Consider the following 22,034-nt stretch of genomic DNA (forward strand, 5'->3'; position numbering starts at 1 on the left):
GTTAGTTAGACGTACTAGAAGTCTTTGATGTGAAAATAATCCTAGGTTTATTTCTAGGTAATCCCAGGCTTTATTAGTAGGTATTAACCGCTTTCTTTGAACAACTTTAATGGGTATAGGAAGAAGTTCAAAGTGATAAGCAAAATTTCAAGGTGACAAAAGAAAACTAAAAATCCCCTTTATTATTTTAATTTTACTCAGACACGACATTAAAAACAACAAAAAAAAAACAATTGGTGTCTGGAAATTACCTAAGCAATCTAATTCCCTATTGTTATCATAATCATTGAATATTGGGTTTTTCTTTTGTGTGTGTGTATGTGTGGATGCAGTAGTTAAATTTTGTGGGGTAGAAAAAGACCGATATTTGATTGGCAACATTACATCATTAATGGATAACAATGAGCTTATTTGGGCTAAAGAGTTTTTTTTCCCTTGAGTATCTAAGATTATAGTGGTAACTTTATAATGCTATCGAGCATAGTGAGATAGTGTTGGTGAGTGCGAGTATTGGTTTGTAACCTCTTGAATCTTGTTATCTATTATTCAAAAGGATTATGTAACAAAAGCTTTTGGAGTAGGTAACAAAGGTATTATGTAATAAAAGCTTTTGGAGTAGGTAACAAAGGTATTATCTAACAAAAGCTTTTGATGTAACAAAAGCTTTACGTATACCTTTATTATTATGTAAATAGCAAAATTTCTCATTATCCATAACAATACAATTTTATTCAAATAAAAATCCATATTCATTATTCATTATTCATTATTCTTTATTCTTTATCCACTTTTGGCTTTTCAACTCTATTTTATCCTCTTGTCAACCCCCGGAGGAGCCAATTCAATTGCCACCTCCCATGTTGCACCCAACGACACTAGGGAGCGAAGCGAGCTAGTGGAGCAGCACTGACGATTAAGAACCTACCCACTCACCAATAGAACTCACCAATAGAGACAGCTCTTGGGGTAGTGCTCCAATAACCAATAGAGACAACTCTTGAATAACAAAGTGTAGACAACTCTTGAATAACAAAGTGTTGCTCCACTGTTTCGCTCTGCTCGATAGTGTAGACAACTCTTGAATAACAAAGTGTCGCTCCACTATCTCGCTCTGCTCGATAGTGTAGACAACTCTTGAATAACAAAGTGTCGCTCCACTATCTCGCTCTGCTCGATAGTGTAATCAAAGCTAATTCCGCTTAGAGAACTTTTTTCCCTTCTTGATTGATGCAAAATATATGGCAAGACAACTCCGAAAGGTTGAACCAAATTATGCAGTTGAATGCAGCTGCATTTTTATGTAGCTCAACTGTAAATTTCTTCTAATAACAAACTTTACAGATTACAAATCTGGTATATATTGCACCTCACAAATTCAACCTAACGAAAACCATTAGCTTGAATACTAGAACTTTAAAACCACTAGAATTTAGAAACCGCTAGAGTGCTGAAAACAATCAGAATCCTAAAAACCTTTAGAATCCTAAAATCTCCAGAATCCTATAAATCTCCAGAATCCTATAAATCTCCAGAATCCTAAAAATCATCAGAGGTTTCAAATTTTGTCTCCTCATCCATCATAATTATAATAAAAGACACTTTAAACAAAAGTTTTCTGGGTTAACAAGACATTTTAAACGTCAAAGTTTTCTTGTAAAAAGATACTTTCAGGTCGACTACAAAAATGTTAGAGTTTGATCTGGGCTCTCTTGTACACCATCACCTCCTCCCCCCCCCCCCATCGCATTTAAAAAGAGTCAATATTAATCCTTGTAGAGTATACTTTGTGTCGCTACTCTCTTCTCTATTGCTCCACTAGCGAGCGAAGCGAGCTAGTGTCGGGAGATACAAAGAGTAAGCTTTTTTCCTTGAAAGGGGTAGCGCTCTTCTTCAAACCGATTTTGAAAGGTAGCGTTATATGTTTCTTTGCATTTATGCAACTATAATAGATAAGATGCGATTTTTCAGATCAAAATGTGAAATTGCAGACAAGATCTCAGAGGACAAGACAACTTACTCTATTTTATCTTTGCTTTTTTTAGTAAGAAAATCCGAGAACTAACCAGCTGCCACCGACACTATCGAGCAGAACGAGATAGTGGAGCAGCACTGACTAGCTACCATCTCGCTCTACTCTATAGTGGAGCAGCACAGACTAGCTACAATCTCGCTCTACTCTACAGTGTCGCTTGATAGTGTCGCTTGATAGTGTCGACTAGTGCGCTCCACTATCTCGCTTTGCTCGATAGTGTAGTATCTAGACTGATTTCTCACTTACTCTAACACCATCCAATGTCTCCTTACTCAACTCCATGTTTTCAGATTCTGAATCTCCACATTTGCTGTCACCATGAGTAAGCTTGTTAACTTGAGAGTGGTCTTGAACTAAAACATCACCATGTCTCAACTTATACCATGGTAATGTGAAAACCTCTTCAACTGCTTCCAAGTTTCTTCCCTTTAATTCAGGTAACAAGAAACTCCATATCATACCAAGTACCATGACCCCTGCAAAGAAGTAGAATGCACCATATGGATGCATAGCAATCATCATTTTGGGGAGCGCCTTGGCATTACCATACATATTTGCAAAATGAACCACCATCACTGCACTTTGAGCAAACGATCTAATATGCAAGGGAAAAATCTCCGATCCTATTAAATATTGCGTATTGTTCCATCCAATAACCCACCCAATTGCATTGAAAAAAATCGAGGCAATAGCTGCTTTACTTGCGCGTGCTTGAGATGGTGTAAATGTACCATCTGCTCCTTTATTAGCGGCTTGAGGAACAACAGTTAAAAAGATGGCATAGTACAAAACACTCACTATTTGTACACCTAATCCAATGTATAACGTCTTTTTGCGTCCAACAATATCAATCAAAAAGAATGCTGCAAAATACGCTACAACAAATTTAACAACACCCAAAATTGCCATCATTTTCAATTTTCCAGCGGCACCAGCAACTCCAGCTAGGGAAAACAATTGAGCCGCATATAACGTAATTGCATTTGCACCACTCCATTGACCCAAGATTTGTGCTAGTGCAGCAATTGCAAAGAATCGATAAGCTATACTTTTCTTGGTACAGATCTCCTTGACACAACGCCACATATTGTACCCACTAGTAGCTTGTTTTTCAGTTTCAACTTGATCGTTGATATCACTGAGCTCAGCAATAACATATGGATGATTTTGGGGTAATTTTCTCAAGTGTGATAAGTTTCTGACTGCTTTCTCTATCTTACCAGTTTTAACTAGCCATCGTGGACTTTCAATACAAAATACAAAGGAAAATATAAACATGAGACTGGGAATAATAACTTTTGGAATCAAAGTGTATATCCATTGTAAATCATTTGGTTGTTTCAGGCGAGTCAAGCTAGGCACATCTAAAACAACACCATAATTGGCAAAATATTCAATCATTACTCCCAAATAGATTGGAGCACTGAAAATAGCACCAACCACACCTCTGATTACACTAGGGGCAGCTTCAACAAGGTAACTATAAGAAAATAGGTGGTTAGTACTTTGAACAATAATAACTGCAAAAAAAAAATGTAAACCAATAGCTGCAAAAAAATAAAAAAAATAAAATGATAGCTGGAAAAAATAATAGCTGCAAAAAATAATAGCTGCAAAAAAGAAGGGCTGCAAAAAAGTCAAGTTTTCTGATGCAGTTCCTACACTTTTCAATCAAAGTGCTTTTGAAAATTGTGAATTTTTAAATTTACATACACTGGGCCGGCAGTTGTAGTACATCCGACCAGAAGACCTTCAACGAATCTTCCCGCATATAATTGACCAAGATTCTTTGAAGTCATTTGAACAATAACTCCTACAAGGTAAACAATACAAATGATCTGTAACGATCTAACTCTTCCAAAAAAGTCAATAAGCTTAGTAGCAACAAGTGCACCACCAATAGCGCCTACATGAACCATAGACACAATATTGGATTGGACGTCAGCTAATTCGCTTTTGGTTCTTGGTTTATCATTAAGAAACCTCTTCTTGAATGAAGGAAGAGCCACGTTTGCAGAAACTGATCATTGGAGTTAGTATTAAAAGTTATAGTGGTATTTTTTCTTTCTTTCTATGGGTAGTGATTACAATACGTACTATTACCTTGATCAAGTCCACGCAATGCACCAAGCATACTGAAGATAAAAATTGACACATAAAGTGTCCAATTGAATATTTCACGTGGATAGCCTGTTGTATCTACTTTCCAACTAAACTGTTTCTTCATGAAGCCTCAATTTGTTTATTCAGATTTTGTATAGTTTATGAAAAGAAAAAAAAAATAATGAATTGATGAAATAGATAAGATCACAAGTCATATCCAACAAAAGTGGCTTTTTCGAGATGCTTATATATAAATCCTCTTTTTCCAATTCTAAGAGCATGGAGACAGGTAAAACAAGCCTACATTTTTTTTCAGCCAATTATAGCTAAGAGTCAATAGAAAATGACAATGAAGAGGTATTTTACTCTCCCCTTTGGAGTTCTTTTGTTTGGTATCTTTTAGTTTGTTCATTTGGCAATTTTATTTTAGCCTTTTCATTTAGTTCCTTTTTTTGACATATTCGGATCGACCGTTTTGTAGTTGGGACCATAGTAATAATTAAACAATACCAATAATCATGATTGGCTGCAAAGTTGTACCCCCCTTCCCTTTTCAGCTTCCAAATACCGAACTAAAGGCTAAAAAAAAAGGCCAAATTTTGACATTTTTTTGGGGAAAAAAAAAAAACTTCATCAACTAAGGGTTAAGCACAGTACAACACACACTCTTTTCAAACAATATTTTGCAGTTTGCGAAATGAATTACTCGAGCCAATAAGAGATCTGATATCTACTCAATAACGAAAAACCCCTCAAGGCATTAGTTATGAGCCTAGAGAATGCACATGTCAAAACTGTCAAAAACAAGTTTTCGCATACTGTTTATTTTCAGAATTAAGATAACCTTTTAGAAACTGAAACCCCTCTCGCTTGGAAACCAGGTATCTGCTTCGCTAGATATATACAAGCCTGGCCGTTTTCGTAACCTTTCAAAAAACGAAAAGGTCAAATATTACTTTCTTTCTTAATTTATCACACAACTCAACATAAATGATAGTCATCTTTGCTTTTGTAAAAGCCGATGAAAAACGAAGAACAAGAATAAAAGAAGAACCAAAAGAGAGGCACACAGAATTGCCATTTTTTAAAGCCTCGTAAAATGAGGAGACCTTTTTTTTTTTTTTTACATACGTATAGTTAATTAGATAACGCGATTAATGATTATCTTTAATTACTATCATGTACAATATATCTGAATATACTTTATATGCCATTAAATAGATTTTTAGAAAAATGAAAACCTCGTGCCGAGTTTTTCACATTTACCAAATCACAGGTTATGAAATTGACTAAACCCACCGGGAAAACAATCAAAACTCACACTGTAAGAACCAAAATATTTCTTTTAATTTATTTACCTCCTCCCTTGAAAACCAAAATGCATTCCCTTGTCAATTCATAGATGCGTGCAACTGCTTTTTCACAATTCTCTCAATGGATTACTTTTTGGACACTCGGGAGGAGGTTCCGATGCAAATAAAAAAAACTCATTTTAAGAAATTTCCAGAGAGCAAAATTTTGTGTGTTTTCTTCCTTCTTCCCCCCCCCCCCCCCCCCGCTAGCTAGCTTTAGATTGTTAGTTGTTTCCGTTTTTTAAATTTTGTGGCATTTGTGTCAAAATTCCATAATTTAGAAAAATCCATACGGTTGATAGAGAGAGCAGCAGAGTACGTGTGCTCGCCAACACTTTCAATTAAACAGATGTAGATGAATGCATATTAATTAATCCTCTTCCCTTCTCCCCGTCCTTCCTTCTTCTCTTCTTTCCCATTTTTGTTGTTTTGTCGATTTAGCAGAAATGTAACAATCATACATATCACTCGATTGCGTTCTATTTGTGAATGCGGAAAGACAAAAGTTGCGCTTCTTCAATTGTGTTATGAATATACACATATATATATTTACCACTAAACTAATTTCATTAAGCCTTATTCTTTCATGTACAAAAACACTAGGCTACAAGGCTTCAAACCTATAGTTTTTTTTTTTTTCAACCTATAGTGTTCTAGCCTATATTTTCTTCTCATCTTCTTTATCCTCTCCGTCACCATCCGAGTTGCGACTTCTCATTAGATCGTCAACATATTCAACACTTGGTTTACACTTTTCCATGTCATATTGAATATGATCGAATCCCGTGTTTCCTCTGCTAGTAGTATATCTAATCTTATGAATCTGTGAGTGATCGGGAACCAATTTATTACAACGTCTTAAATTGTACCAAGGCAAAGTAAACACTTCCTCAATCGACTCTAAACTTCTACCTTTTAATTCAGGCAAGAAGAAACTCCAAACTAATGCCAATGCTAAAACACCAACGAAAAAGTAAAACGCTCCGTATGGATTTAAAGCAATCATCATTTTGGGTAAGGCTTTTGAATTACCATACTGATTAGCAAAATGTAAAATCATAACCATTGATTGTGCAAATGACCGGATACCCAAAGGGAAGATTTCAGCACCAATCAAATATTGAATCGAGTTAAAACCAACAGTCCAAAATGTACCGCTGAGGAATATAGCAGCCAAAGCACCAGTGCTTGCACGTTTTGCTGATCCTGTAATCACAGCACCTTCATTTGCTGCTTGAGGAACAACAGTTAAAAAGATGGCATAGTATAGTAAACAGCACATCTGGCCAAGTATTCCAATGTATAAAGATCTCTTCCTACCCAAAATATCAATAATAAAGAAAGCCGCGAGGTAAGCTGATACAAACTTAACAACGCCTAAAACAGCAGACATCTTCAATTTATCAATACCTTTTATTCCAACAAGAGAAAAAAGCTCGGAAGCATATATTGTCACCGCATTGGCACCACTCCATTGTCCCAACACTTGTGTTGCACCAGCAATGAAAACAAACCTATAAGCAATACTTTTATTTGTAAACATTTGTTTAAAGTTGTTTAATAAGCTTGAATTTTTGGTTGCTTCTTTTTCAACCATAACTTGCTCATTGATATCACTAATCTCAGCAATAATATAAGGGTGATCGTTTGGTAAATGTCTCAACTTGGATAATTTTGCAACTGCGTCTTGAGTTTTACCGCATTTCAATAACCACCTTGGACTTTCAACTGTTATGAAAAAAGATAAAATGAAAATCAAACCAGACATAATCAATTTCACAGACAAGGTAACCCTCCATTGCTTATCATTTATTCCACCATCAGAGTTATTAGTTGCAGGGATATGTAAAACACTTCCATAATTGACAAAATACCCCATCATTATTCCTAAATAAACAGCTCCTGCAAATATACAATTAGCCAAACCCCGAATGGGACTTGGAGCAACTTCCGACATATAAATTGGTCCAATTGCTGCAGTTTGACCAACTGCTAGCCCTTCAATCAATCTACCGGCGTATAATTGACCCACAGACGATGAAGAAATTTGAATTATAACACCAACAATCCAAATTATACAAACAAACTGTAATGCACGAACACGTCCTAAAAAGTCTACCGATTTCATTGAGATTATGGCACCGCCTATAGCACCTAGCTGAACCATTGACGTAATATTTGATTTCAAATTGGCCAATTCATCCTTCGTTTTTTGCGGATTATTTAAACCAAATCTAGCTATAAATGATGGATTTGAAAGATTTCCCGAAACTGTAAAAGTAAAAAAAAAAAAGAAAAAATATTAAGGGGTTAGCATTTAGAAACACTTATTGATATGTGCAAAAAAATTTGACGGAAAATCAGGGGAGAAATATACATACTGTTACCTTCGTCTATACCACGAGCAGCACCAAAGAGACCAAATAGGAAAATAGAAAAGTATAATGTTTTATTAAAAACTTGAGGCGGATGGTCTGATGTATCAGGAATGAACCTAAATCTATCCTTGAAAGATTTCTTCCCACCATGACTGTTCAGTCCTGGTGCAATTTGGGAACAATTATCATCAATGGATGAATGAATGAACCTAAATCTATCCTTGAAAGATTTCTTCCCAACATGACTGTTCAGTCCTGGTGCAATTTGGGAATAATTATCATCAATGGATGAATGTTGGCTTGAATGTACTTTTATTTTCTCTTCTGTGAGGTTTGACATATTTTTTTTTTCTTGTCACCCGTCGGAATAATATACAACCTTATTTATTTTGATGGGTAATTAATCCGGGCAATTATATAAAAAAATTCAATAGTATATACGAGCAATTCATATTTGAAGTGGGAGGAGAATTGACAGCTATTTAATAGAAAGAGTCAAGTAGTGGTAATTTTCCCCACTCACTTACACGCAATACTCTGCGATGCACGTACTTGTTAAGTTCTATTCTACCTGTTTCTACAGTTCAGTAAAGAACTGATTTTGCCTTTTTTTTTTTTTTAATTTATTTATTTATTTATTATTATTATTATTATAATTGTACTCATTGGGCATGGTTTATAGTTTACTTAAAGACACCCGTGCTATCTCTCCTTCATATTATTACCTTAAAAGAGAGAAAGCTTTATCTAAAGTGAAATTTACAGCCAAGCATTTGTTGAGCGATACCAGTGCCCAAAATACTAAATATCTAGATATCCCTGTTTTTTTAGACAGGAGTGAGAGAGAGAGAGAGAGAGAGAGAGAGTAAGAGAGATAAAGAGAGATAAAGAGAGATAAAGAAAAGTGGGGTATTAATCTTTAGAAATGTCGCTGTGTTTAGAGGTAAAAGTGATACTTCAATTGCACTGAGCGCTTAAACATAGCAATTCAACTCAAGGCTGGGTGGCATGAGTTTTTCAAATATTTCGAGAATATATGTACTGCGCATAATTCGATATTGAAAACGCAAAATAATCCTCCACTACCCCCACAAACACATATACACATACGTCCCACAAACATACACATATACATCCCATAAACATACACACATACACATCGCGAGTCAACACGTTGCTTAGTCTCGTGATCAAACCCGTGTGTTGCTTCACTTTAAAGCACCACCACTATCAATACGAATCCTCACACGGTGGGTTATGAGTCTTGATCAGAAAAAAAAATATGGGGTATAATACAATAAATAGTATCAAAAGCATGTTTTATTTATTTATAAAGCCTCCTTGTAATGCTAGATTACACGCGGGATATAATGTTGGAGTTTCCACTTAGTTCTCTTTTAGTCCACAGTCACCAGTAAGTGAAAGATTACAGTATCTTTAAAAAACTTTTGAAGAAGAAGTGTAGGACACTATCGAGCAGAGCGAGATAGTGGAGCACACTAGCTGCCACCACTGACTGAAAATCAGTAGCAAACCATTGTCCGACACTATCGAGCAGAGCGAGATAGTGGAACACACTAGCTGCCACTACTGACTATTAGTATACTTTCCAACACAAACCATTGCTACTGATTTTTGCTTAATTGCAATTGCTACTTATTTTACTGGATTGGCAGAGTGTTGCTACTTAGTGTTGCTATCAAGTGTTGCACACTATCTCGCTTCGCTCAATAGTAAACACAGTCAGTTTAGATTGTGCTGTTTTCCCTTAGGTACAAATTTTATGTCTAAATATTAAGCCTATTCATTTAGATCTTTTCTTTATTGTTAAAAAGGAAGCGAGAAATGGAAGCCCCAATTGCTTTGTTAGGAATTTTATGTTTGATTTTTTTTTTGTTTGCTTGGAGTAAACAAAGCTCTTCTCGAAACTGAAATTATTAAAAGAACCAAAGTAGCATAATAAGTTTGTAACATCTATAAGATTGGACTATTACTACTTCAAAATACATTTTTCTGTCTCCATTTTTTTTTTTAACAGAACCCGTATGTGTATAGAAGCATAGAAATGATTCGGTAAACAATATTCTTATCAGAGTTTTCAAGTTTGACTACTAATGCTCTTAATCTTATTTCATCTTATTAGCTACAAATACAGTATAAATGTTAAATACACCTTTAGCAACAATTGAGTTACACATTCTTAGTTTTCTTGATTTTAGGCCTTTCATCGTCAAAAGTTCTCTTTTTATTATTATTATTATTATTATTATTATTATTATCTCTATTAGATATTTGTGTTTTCCTACCGTCAGTTCTAGCAATGGCGGGTCTCTTTACTGTTAATGTAGATTCGTTTCCTGGATGCTCAGGGATCTTAGGTATTAATGTTTTAACTTGAGCTTTTGCTTGCATGGGAGGCACTGAAGTTTGTACAGTTTGAGCCTTGGGTGGTAGTTCTCGTTGCTGTTGCTGTTGCTGTTTTTGTTTTTGTTGTTGCTGTTGCTGTTGCTGTTGTTGTTTTTGTTTTTGTTGTTGCTGTTGTTGTTGTTGTTGTTTTTGTTGTTGTTGTTGTTTTTGTAGGTTTTGTGGTGGTAGTGGTGGTAAAGTAGTAGTGGTTTGTGGATTGTGTTGAGCTGGTGATTGAATCAACAGTGCGCCTGTAGACTGACCTGCTGATTGCTTCACTTGCACTTGTGAAGCAGCTGTTGAGTTTTTGTTTATTTGTTGTTGAGACGGCGTAGATATGTGTTTGTTTTGAAAAGCAGAAATTAATGCTGGTTTTGCATCAACGCCAGTTGGCTCTGGTTTCGCTTCAACAACGGTTGTTATTGGTGTTAATTTGACTTTTTCTTGCTCTACACCTTCCTTAGGCTTGATATCACCAGTGATTCTAGGTTCATTGATTATGGGCTTAGCTGGTTTATTCACAGTTGTATTAGTATTTGCAGGAGTACTAGTACTAGTAGTAATGGGAGTTATTCCTGATGTTGCAGTTGGTACCGAAGCTGGTACCGAAGCTGGTACCGAAGCTGGTAACGAAGCTGGTAACGAAGCTGGAAACGAAGCTGGTAACGAAGCTGGAAACGAAGCCGGTAACGATGCCGGTAACGATGCCGGTAACGAAGCCGGTAACGAAGCCGTGGTCAATTGAGACTGGGTACGATTCTGCTGAGTCGAGGGTTCTAATACCTGCTGTTTTATAACTGGTTGAAAAACCGGTTGAGCAAAAGGCACTGACAGCTGCTGTGGGATATTTGTCTGAGAAGTACCAAGAGATGGAGAAGTAGTAGTCGATGCAAATCTTGTAGTGCTCTGACTGGGCGCTGCCACTACTTGCAGGGGTTGCGCTAGGGAGGAAGGGATCAGCTTTCCATCTGCTTTAGCAGCGCGCGCTTCTGATTCATACCTCTCCACTTTTCTTGTCAAAAGTTTTAGCTTGATATCAAATTTTTTCTCCACCTCCTGTCTTGTCTTTGCCTTTTCCGCCTCAATTTGTTGTTGCAATGCTAGATTGTTTTTTGCCAAGGTTTGTTCAAGTTCTTGATTTTTCCTTTGCAAAGCATCAGAGGCTGTGGAACCATTGGAAGAGTTTTCAGATAAATGCTCCTCTTGCTCTTTGACTTTTCTCTTCAAGTCAGTTATGTTTTTGACCAACTCGTTCTTTTCAACAACGAACCTGGACCTTTCTTCTTTCAAAGCGTTCAACTCCTTATTCAAACTTGCAACTTTTTCTGCTTGTTTATCGCCACTGTTTTTTTCTGCACTTGACAATTTTGTCACCAAATCATTAATTCTTTCTTGCAATTGTTTAATTTCAATATTCTTTGCCTTCTTAACCTCCTCTTCTTTATTGCCCAATTCCTTTCTCATTGCTACAATTCTCTCGTTGGCTTTAGTTTTTAACTTGTCCATTTGTTCTTGCATTTTAGCAATCTCCGGAGCAGTGGCTTTTGGTGGCTCTGGTTGTGGTGATTGCGATTTCGACAATAATCCTTTGAGCCGAGAATTCTCTTCTGAAAGTAATCTCATTCTTTGTTGTTCAAGTTTGAGCTCATTTAGCTGCGCTTGGGTGGCTTGAGTTATCTTTTCCAATTCCAACTTAAGCCTTGCAACTTCCGCACTGATTCTCAAATTTTCTTGTGTTTTCTTTTCGTTTTCATGCTGCAAAGTTGCATTTCTCTCCTTTAATATTTTCAACTGCTCCAATTCGTTCGCCATTTGTATTTGCTCATTACTACTAGCCAGTAAATCAATGGCTGAAGATTTTTGATCTGCGCGAATGTTGGCAATCTCGTCTTGCAAACTTTCCAACTTAACTCTTAATCTAACATTCTCCTCTTCAATTTTTGGTAACTTGGCATCACTTGCTTCCTTTTCACGGCGCAAGAAACCAATTATTTGAGAAAACTCCTCCGTGTTGTCATTGACCAGCTGCTCACTCTTTGTAGCACTTGTCAACTCTATTTGATTTAGCAACAACCTGTTGTGTTCTTCCAACTCACGAACTCTATTTGAAATGAGATATTTCTCCTTTTCCAACTCTAATCTGTCGTTGGCATATTTATTCTCAGCATCTAATAATGTGCTCTTGTAAGAAGAATTCTCCTCTGTCAATGATTTGATTGTATCTTCGCTCTCTTCAGCCTGTGCTTTCAAAATATCAACTTGCTGCAGTAAATTAAGTGTCTTTGTGCCAACTTCATTCAACCTCCTCTTTAACTCTTCATTAATACTCTTTTGCTTCTCAAGCTCTTCAGTGACTTTGTTTATATTTCCTTGGAATTTGTTTTCCAAACTGTTATACGAATCAACCTTTTCTTGATAGGACCTCAATTTTTCATTTGCCTCCAAGAGCAATTTTTTCACGTTAGTCAACTCCTGGGTTTTAGCATCAACTAGATTTTGGATCTTTTTCATTTCTTCATCAACGCGACTTTTTTCAATTTCTTTTAACCTTAGTTTGTCCATTGCAGATTTTCTTTCTTTTTCATAAATGCTTTCTGCCTCTGCCATGTCCTTCTCCTGCGCTCTTAACAGCTCTGTAAGCTCTATAACACGATCACCTGCTACACTCAACTCCTCTCTCAACTGCTCCAACTCGACATTTAGATTCTTCAGTGGTGGTGACGAGTCACTACTACTAAAGCCAGCTAGTATCCTTTCCTTCTCTGCTAACTGGTTTCTAGTGTGTAACAACTGTAAGCTCAATTCGTTGATTTGCTCTAACTTTGTATTCTGAGACTTGATAGCCATATCAGATTGGCCTGCTATTATTTGCAATTTTTCTTCCCTTTCAGAAAGCTTTTGTTGTAGGGTCTTATAATTATCAATTAGTTCGTCATACTTCCGAGAAGCTGTTTTAATAGCTTCTTCTTTGTCGCTTAACATTGACTGTAAATTTTTAATTAGTTCACTTGCTCTCAGTTTGTCTTCCCTCAATGTTGCTACGGTATCTTCGAGTATTTTATTCATGTTATCACCAAAAGCCTTTTCTTGTTTTAAAGAATTTACCACAATCTTACTCTGAAATAATTGTGATTCCAATTCATGTAGCAGTTGCGACTTCTCGTTGAATTTCTCTTCCAATTTTTGGGCTTGTTGAGTCCAAAACAAAGTTTCAGACTTCAATTGGTTTTTCTCAGTAATAGCAAGATCAATTGAGCTCTGAGCTATAGAAAGCTTCATTTCAACTTGTTCAGTTTTTCTTTGCGTAGCAGCTAATTTTGACTGCAACTCGTTCTTGGCATCAATTGTTTCACGCAATTCTTGTGCTTTTAAACTCAAATCTTTTGCTGATTCTTCCTTGATCATTTTTATTTTATCTTCGTAGTCTTTTTGCCTCGAAATCTGTTGAGCAAGCCCTCCCGAGCGATCAAATCCATTACTATGTTCGTTTTGTATGATTTGATTTAATGCATCACGCTCTTTTGTTATAGTTTCTAGTTTGACATTTACATTTTCCAACTCATTCTCCAAAATTAAAATAGCATCTTGAGCTTCTTCAATTGCCGTGTTTTCTGCATATTCGTTTTGTTCTTCTTTCAATTCAAGTCTTTTCGAAAGCTGTCTAACAGCCGCTACTAATTCCTCATTTCGTTGCCTAAGTTCTATTGTATCCTTGAATGTTAATAACCTATCAGAAATAAGCTTATCAGTATCTGATTCCTGGTCATCATTTTCAAAATTGCCAGTACGATCAAGTAGCTTTTCAATGTTTTCCCTCTCGCTCAATGACATTGGTTCTTCTTTACCATCTCTAAGATTGGTGTGGATTAAAACAAAGCACAATTGACGACCTATATCCTTAAGTATCCTCTTTTGTGTAGAGATTTCGTTTTCATATCCCTTCAAAGTTGATTTCATTGCCCTGAGTTCCTTCTCCAATCCTACTTTATCTGAACGCAACTCCTCCATTTTATGTTGTAAATCTGATGTCAAGTTGTCGTAAAAATCTTTTTGGTCGCGATAATTAGTCATGAGATGCTTCACAGAATCCAATTGGCTAATAAAAACTTCCATCTCTTTCTCTATTTTTTCCTTTTGAATTCTTTCTAGTGTCAATTCTTTCTTTACGTGAGTATACTCCGAATACAATGCTGAAAGGGAGATCCCGGGGGATTCAGATGTATCCACCAACTCATGATCTAGAACTTGAGTCTTGAGCGCTTCTTCAGTCCGGTCTAGTCTTTCCTGCAATCCATGAATCGTCTCTTGTTGTTCAGAAACGGTGGATTCCAAAGCAGATACAGCTTTGTCGGAATTGCCCTTAACTTGGTTTGCATAATTCTCAAGTTGATGGATACGAGCATCTCTTTGTTCCAACTGAAGTTTGGTTAGATCAATCAACTCTTGTTTTGCGCTTAGTTCTTTGAGAGAACGTGAGTCAATTGAGCTTATTTTACCTTCGAGCTCCGCATTCTTTAACGATTCAGCTTCCAATGAATTTCTGAGGTTATGAATTGTAGATTCGTAATTGTTAATTAGCTTTTCAAAGTTTTTGATCTTGGACTCTAGATTTGACAAATTTCTTGATCCTCCTCCCTTTGCGTCTATTAATTCATGAGTTTTTATCAGCTCTGCATACTTTGATTGCGTCGACTTTAACTCTTCTTCATACCATTTCATTTGATTTTTTAAGTAGGAAACTTCATTTTTTGTCTTTGTCAAGTCCATGCTGATGGTGAACTTTTCATTTTGACTTTGGTTCAATTGTTCTGTCAATGCATTTAACCTTTTCCCTTGATCGATATTACTAGACGACAAGGCTTCAATCTGGTGCAAAAGTTTCATTTCTTGTTGATTTTGATTCTCCTTAAATTCCTTAGCCTCAGATTCTTTTTCAACCCTGATTCGTCGCAATTGATCCAACTGTACACCTAGTTGGTGATTTGTTTCTTCTAATTTTCTTATTTTCATTTCTTGTTCTCTAAATCTCTCAACCATTTCCCGGTTTTCATCTTTCAAGGACATATTTAGGTCATCTACATTAGAAAATTTTCGTTGTAGAACTTGGATTGTTTCTCTATTGCTCTCTAATGCTGATTTCAATGTCTCCTTTAGCAGCTCGTTTTCCACAGTCAAATCTCTAGATTTATGAATCAAGCTCTTGATTTTCTCTGAATCACTCATTTGCGCCAGCTCTACATCCTCCAATTTCAGCAAAAGTTGCTGTTGATTCAGCAGGTGCACTATATTGTTGTTGCTGTTGTTGTTGTTGTTGTTGTTGATGTTACTCAGAGGTTCTGACAGTATGTTATACACTACTGGCGAGCTGGCTACAACATTGTTTGCCTTTGACCTATTATTCTCATCTTCATCATGATCTCGAGCAACATGAAACAATTTTGGTGTGGTAATCAGATCCTGATCCTTCAATGGAGGAAGTGACTTTGACGGCGTGTTATAAGAATGCGAATGTGATTGTTGTATAAAAGAAGTATGGGGATCCTCTTGTATCAGGTCGTCGCCTAGAGCTTCAAGATCGGGCTCGTTGTCTTCCTCATGGGTTTGGTTTTCGTTAGATCTGTTATCTACCTTTGTTATTCTGTCTCTACCTGCTACAGGCAGTCGCTGTGACTCATTAGCTGATACTGACATCGATTCAATATTTTCATTTCTACTTGAAAATTGAACGTCAGGCTTTGATTCGTCAGTTTTTGCCTCCAACCTCAACACATGATTCTGATTGCTTTGCTTCTCAATAGGTGAGGCGCCATCACCCATTATAACCAAGTTGGACCTTCAATTGATCGATTGATATAGATATATATTGATCTATTGGGGGTATATTGTACAACTCGAGTTTGCCCACTGTTGTATTCAAAGCTTTGTTTTTTCAGTGTCATTTTTTCTCTCATATAATTTTGCGACAAGACACTATCAACACTATCAACACTATCAACACTATTGAGCGAAGCGAGATAGTGTTAGACAAGGTACTGAGTGTTGCTCCACTATCGAGTAGAGCGAGATAGTGTTGAAACAAGGTACTGAGCGATACTATTGAGTAGAGCGAGATAGTGTTGAAACAAGGTACTGAGTGCTGCTCCACTATCTCGCTCCGCTTGATAATGTCGCTCGATAGTGTTGTAACAAGCTCCTGAGTGTTGGTCCACTATCGAGGATACAATAGAGAGCAATTCTAAATATCAGCCACTGTCTTAAAAAGTATAGCGGTGTAGTGTCAAAAGTGTAGTGGTGTAGTAACATAGTAATGTAGTGTCAAGTGTGTTTAGTTATGGTTTCTCTTATTTACATTGTTTAAGCTCGAATAGCTCATAAGATTATTTTATCAAGATAACCCTTAAAGGTTATCAGAGTCAAAGATTAAGAAAATCAGCCTAATACAAGAATATAACTAGTTGGAAAAAGTAGAATTACATACTCGTGTGTAGCACATATATAGTTATCAATGCCCCAACTAGAGAATAAAAGGGATTACTAGTCACTCATGGTTTAGCTTTCATATTGTAAAAATTGCCAATATGCGACACTATCGAGCAGAGCGAGATAGTGGAGCATACCAGCTGCCACTGGCATCATCCACACTATCTCGCTATGCTCGATAAACAGTACCTATCAAGCACACAAGTTTGCATAAGTAGAATTACATACTTGTGTAGTAGCACATATATATTTATCAATGCCCCACTAATTACATACCCGTGTAGCACATATATAGTTATCAATGCCCCATTAATTACATAGCCGTGTGTAGTAGCACATATATAGTTATCAATGCGCCACTTATCTCGCTTCGCTTGATAGTGGGTCTTTTTCTCCATACACGTGATAAGGGCTATACCCTACCACTAAACTTACCTCTCTTCATCTTGCCATTTCTACTCACGTGACTATTACACCCAGGCGAAAAAAAGATTCCCTCAAAAATTCTGGCCCAAAAAAGCATACATAAATTTTTCACCTACTGACTCTTTTAACAAACAAGTAGCCATGATTGAACCATCGTTAAAGGCCTTGGCCTCAAAATACAACTGTGACAAATCTATTTGCCGTAAATGTTATGCTAGACTTCCCCCAAGAGCTACAAACTGTCGTAAGAGAAAGTGTGGACACTCAAATCAATTAAGACCAAAGAAGAAATTGAAGTAGTGGGTTTTTTTTTATTTTTCACATTATCAACAGATGTTGGATCGCTTTGGAGATTTAATTATACATGTTGGATCGCATTGGAGAGACTTAAATTGTATATGTCAGATTTACTATGTTATAGGTGTTTAATGAAAAAAAATTGAAAAGAAATTGGTTTGTCAAGAAGCTCATTTGTAGGGGGGTTTTTTTTTGAACTCTATTATTTTAGAGGTGTTGGCTGTGTGTGACAGAAGGAAGAGTAATGTTTATTTGATTGTTGAATCAGGAGCAAACAACTTTGGACGACAATAATTGTTGAAGAAGTAACAATAAAATGTGTGTCAAAGAGCAACTCCGCCAATAATCACCAAAGCATAGTTTAATCACTTCTTTATGCTTCCAGCACTTCTACTCTTGAACTTGAACTTCTTTTTAATCGTGATATTCTGTCAACAAGAAAAGAAGATAATTTTCAATGCTTTTTTCTCGAAAGCGAGCTCTTCCTTTCTACCCATTTCTTATGACCTTGATCCTTTGCTCTTTCCTATATGACATTCTTGAGATATCCAAGCCCAAGGTACTTTTCACAATGCTCTAGACGTTTTTCCACACCTATTAAAGTGGCAATTGTGGGAACAGGTCCAGGTGGGTTTTACACAGCGCACCATTTATTGAATAAATCCAGTGCCGATAAAGTTATACATATTGATTTCTTTGAAAAACTTCCCACGCCCTTTGGCTTGAGCAGATATGGCGTTGCTCCTGATCACCCGGAAGTTAAGAATTGCGAGGAGTTTCTCACAAACTTGATGAAGCATTTCAAATTATCATCATCATCAGCATCAGCATCAGCATTGAAGCAGGAGCAACGTCATAAAGTACGATTTCTTGGAAATGTCGAGGTTGGCAAAGACTTGAAGTTGGCCAACCTCGAAAAATACTACAACTCAATTGTACTAGCTTATGGCTCTACTTCGAGTGATAACAAGTTGAGTATTCCCGGATCTAATTTACCCGGCGTGATACCGGCTCGACAATTTGTCAACTGGTATAACGGACACCCCGATTGCTACAAAAAGGGAGAGGAGTATATACCGCCAGCATTGGAAAAAATAGAGGATGTAACTATCATAGGAAATGGGAACGTTGCTATTGATGTTGCTAGAATCTTGCTAGCTGATCCCAAACGACATTGGGCACAGACTGATATTGCAGTTGATGCTGAAAAGTTGCTTGAACAAAGTAAAGTTAAAAATGTGAGAATTGTTGCGAGGAGAGGCATACTAGAATCTGCATTCTCAAATAAGGAATTGAGGGAGTTGCTTGAGTTGAAGGATGCAAAGTTTCTTCCTTTACTGCAGCCAGAGTTGTTACAAGTTCTTGCAACAAAGAAATTGGATAGAGTCGCAAAAAGAAGATTATCACTACTTGAAAAGTACAATAACACTTTGGAAACTACCTCCAACAAAGACAAGAGAACCTGGAGCTTAGAGTATTTGCAAAGCCCCGTAGAGTTCTTAGCTGCCGATAATGGAAAATTGGAGGCGACAAAATTTGTGAAGAATAAAGCAATTGATGATCCACTTCTTCCTGGACAAATTGCACCCACTGATGAACATGTTGTCGTTAAAAACGAGTTGGTCATTTTGTCTATAGGCTACCAAGGAACGCCAATTGGAGGGTTTGAAGAACTCGGTATCTGGTTTGACAAGAATAAACTCCATAATAAAGGCGGCAGGGTGTTACTCAAAAAATCTGCTGGAGAAAACGATGCCAATCTCACTTATAAGAAAGGATGGTACACTTCTGGTTGGATCAAAAATGGGCCCAAGGGTGCTATTGCAACGACCATGATGGACTCCTTTGACACGGCTGAAAACATCTTGAAGGATTTAACCAATGGCAATTATATTCAAGTTGACGATGGTCAAGACATTTTAGAATCGGACGAATTACCGAAAGAAAAAGAAATAGTTTACTGGAGTAACTGGGAGAAACTAAACGAGTACGAATTGGAGAAGGGTAAGGAATTGGGAAAGCAAAGGTATAAGGTTTGTAACAAACAAGACATGCTCAATGTATGTAAGGCATAGAAATCTCGGTTTTGATTGTTTTTGCAATGAACCAACCCTTTCTCCACGCCCCTACACGCAATAATATACACTGTTCACTTTCCAAATAGATGATTAGAGGTTGGAGGTAAAATCTATCAAGCCTCAATTTTACTCACCAAATAATTCATATTCATTAAAATCCTCAATCAAATCTTCTTTCAATTTTTACAGCTTGTAATTTTTCTAAAATAATGAGTGTGTTCAAATTTGCCCAATCTTTCTGGCCAGTAGGACGAAGGCCGAAAATTGAAATTAAAGTTTCTTTTGCCAAAGAAATTCGAATGATTTTCACCTCGTCTATCGATATCACACTCCTCATGTGGTAATCCTCTCTTATCGATAAAGTACTCGTATCCCGCATGGCAGTACATTGGTGGTACAAGAGGTATAATATCATGTCGGTGAACCACCCTAATGAATCCTCGCGAAAAATCCCTTTCCTTTGCTATTCTTGCAGCAACATCTTCGGTATCAAATAGTTTATCGGCAAAGTCAGCAAATTTCTGATTGCCAACTCTGGGGCCGCCAAACGTAACAACCAAGGGGTCGTATCCGAGTAACGTGAATTCAATGGCGCTCATTAATGTGAACGCCCCGCCCAAGGAATGGCCTATTATTAAAAATTGATAATCGGGATACTTCTTCTTCATCTCGACTCCTGCTGTGATAACCGCACCGGAATTATCCTTTAAAAACTGGTAAAATCCCTGGTGCACTTCACAGCCTAAACACTCGCTTCGAATATAAACTGGGCCATCCTTAAATTTTTCGTTATAAACTATAGGCGTGTACTTGATTGGCATAAAATTCAAATCAGTCACCCAATCACGATTGGACGCTGAGCCTCTGAAAACCAATATTATAGTCTTTCGTTTCTTGTCCACAGCATAATAACCGGTCCCCACTTCATTCATCCTGTTGAAATCAAATATCCTGATTATCTCAACATCCTTCAACATGTCGTTACTACACGCGTCTAAAGAACACTTGGTTTTTGGATCACCTAAAAGACCTGGTGAGAGTCCCTTGCTCACGCAGTACCCTACTGAGGCCATATTTGCAAACTGAACCAACTTTAAATAATCATTTGGCTTTTCTGACAGCGCTTGACATAGGCTAAAAATCAAAAGCAACAACGATACCAATAGGTACATCATTATACTGCCATTTTTTTCCATTTACATGAAAAAGCCAAAACATATATATATAAAACATCAAAAAAAGAAAATGTGGTAATCCTTGCATCCTTTTTTAGTAATATATTCTTTTTAATGTTATGCACATCTCAGTTCTTGATGCAACTTGTTGCACTTGACACAACAATAGTATAAACCACAATGGGGACACCTGGAATAGCTTGATTGTGAGCCGCATATACAGCATAGTCTTATCTTGGGTCTTGATCTTTCCAATTTTTTCCGTTTATGTCCAGGTTTAGGTCCACCGTCTATATCAATAAAATCAACAAATTGGTAATTTAGCGCAAGAATAGTGTTTATGGACATCAAGTTTCTCTCTTCTTCGTAATACAGGTTTAGATTTCTTCGAGCAGCCAAAATTCGCTTTGTAGAAGGAGTATTTCCAAGTCTCGATTTTTGCGAGTCCCCTAAAAAACCACCCGCACCACCACCACCACCACTGCCACTCGAGTGGATACTTGTATAATGGAAATTTTTTGGTAGCTCAAATCCTTTACTAACAGTTTCCTGGTTCAACTCTGTTAGCCGTTTCTGTACGGTTTTTTCCAACTGGATCTGCTGGGCCAGTTTTAAAGGTCCAGTATCCTTTGATGCTTGGTTTGTCTGTGTTTGTGCATTAAACAATTGATTGAGATTATAATTGACTTTGGTCCTATTTTTCTTTTGTGTCGACGACTGGCCACCATCGCCAGCACCCCTTTTTCCTAAAGTAGGTCGAGCACTGAGGTTTATCGAAGAGCTAAAGTATATGGTTGTAGCATTAGTGTTGCTCGATTTTGGAACATCTTCTACCAACATCAATCCCTTTTGAAATGTAATGTATAAATTATAGAGAGAGATAATAAACATACTTTTTTTTCCTCTCTCTTTTAACTATCAAATTTTCACACTAACTATGTTGCTCCACTATCGACACTATCGACACTATCTACACTATCTACACTATCGAGCAGAGCGAGATAGTGGAGCAGCACTTGAAAGCTTGTTGCAACTCTAACTAGTTGCCACCGACACTATCGAGCAGAGCGAGATAGTGGAGCAGCGTTCTGCTCGATAGAGGAGCAGCACTTAGAAACTTGTTGCAACGCTAACTAGTCAGTGCTTCTCCACTACCTCGCTTTGCTCGATAGTGGAAAAACACTTTGTAGACACTGTTATTAGGTGTCACTGATAAGTGCTACGGAAAGTTGTTATTGGCTCCTTTTACTGACTGTTCTCTATATACAAGTATACATATTAGACTCCACTTTCACAAATGACCCCCT

General features: G+C 37.0%; 5 protein-coding genes across 5 annotated transcripts; 1 reads left to right on the forward strand and 4 right to left on the reverse strand. All coding sequences in view use genetic code 12, as the record gives it.

The window, feature by feature from the left end:
* Nucleotides 1-2,257: 2,257 nt before the first annotated feature.
* On the reverse strand, nucleotides 2,258-4,060 carry KGF56_004076 (uncharacterized protein; the record flags this gene model as incomplete). Its single annotated transcript, XM_049325477.1, has 3 exons — nucleotides 2,258-3,512; nucleotides 3,746-3,977; nucleotides 4,042-4,060. The coding sequence occupies 3 exons, from the start codon at nucleotides 4,058-4,060 to the stop codon at nucleotides 2,258-2,260; spliced, it is 1,506 nt and encodes a 501-aa protein (XP_049178934.1).
* Nucleotides 4,061-6,145: 2,085 nt separating this feature from the next.
* KGF56_004077 (uncharacterized protein) lies at nucleotides 6,146-8,205 on the reverse strand (the record flags this gene model as incomplete). The annotated part of the gene is made up of 2 exons (XM_049325478.1): nucleotides 6,146-7,758; nucleotides 7,869-8,205. The coding sequence occupies 2 exons, from the start codon at nucleotides 8,203-8,205 to the stop codon at nucleotides 6,146-6,148; spliced, it is 1,950 nt and encodes a 649-aa protein (XP_049178935.1).
* A 1,850-nt stretch (nucleotides 8,206-10,055) lies between these two features.
* MLP1 (Mlp1p) lies at nucleotides 10,056-16,088 on the reverse strand (the record flags this gene model as incomplete). The annotated part of the gene is made up of 1 exon (XM_049325479.1): nucleotides 10,056-16,088. The coding sequence occupies one exon, from the start codon at nucleotides 16,086-16,088 to the stop codon at nucleotides 10,056-10,058; it is 6,033 nt and encodes a 2,010-aa protein (XP_049178936.1).
* A 1,916-nt stretch (nucleotides 16,089-18,004) lies between these two features.
* On the forward strand, nucleotides 18,005-19,549 carry ARH2 (NADPH-adrenodoxin reductase; the record flags this gene model as incomplete). The annotated part of the gene is made up of 1 exon (XM_049325480.1): nucleotides 18,005-19,549. The coding sequence occupies one exon, from the start codon at nucleotides 18,005-18,007 to the stop codon at nucleotides 19,547-19,549; it is 1,545 nt and encodes a 514-aa protein (XP_049178937.1).
* A 179-nt stretch (nucleotides 19,550-19,728) lies between these two features.
* Nucleotides 19,729-21,567, reverse strand: KGF56_004080 (lipase family protein; the record flags this gene model as incomplete). The annotated part of the gene is made up of 3 exons (XM_049325481.1): nucleotides 19,729-20,686; nucleotides 20,853-20,880; nucleotides 20,949-21,567. 3 exons carry the CDS (start codon nucleotides 21,565-21,567, stop codon nucleotides 19,729-19,731), a joined length of 1,605 nt encoding a protein of 534 aa, XP_049178938.1.
* Between the last annotated feature and the right edge of the window lie 467 nt (nucleotides 21,568-22,034).

The sequence above is a fragment of the Candida oxycetoniae genome (genome assembly GCF_023343755.2).
Source record: "Candida oxycetoniae strain CBS 10844 chromosome Unknown scaffold19, whole genome shotgun sequence".
Taxonomy (NCBI): Eukaryota; Fungi; Ascomycota; class Pichiomycetes; order Serinales; family Debaryomycetaceae; genus Lodderomyces; species Lodderomyces oxycetoniae.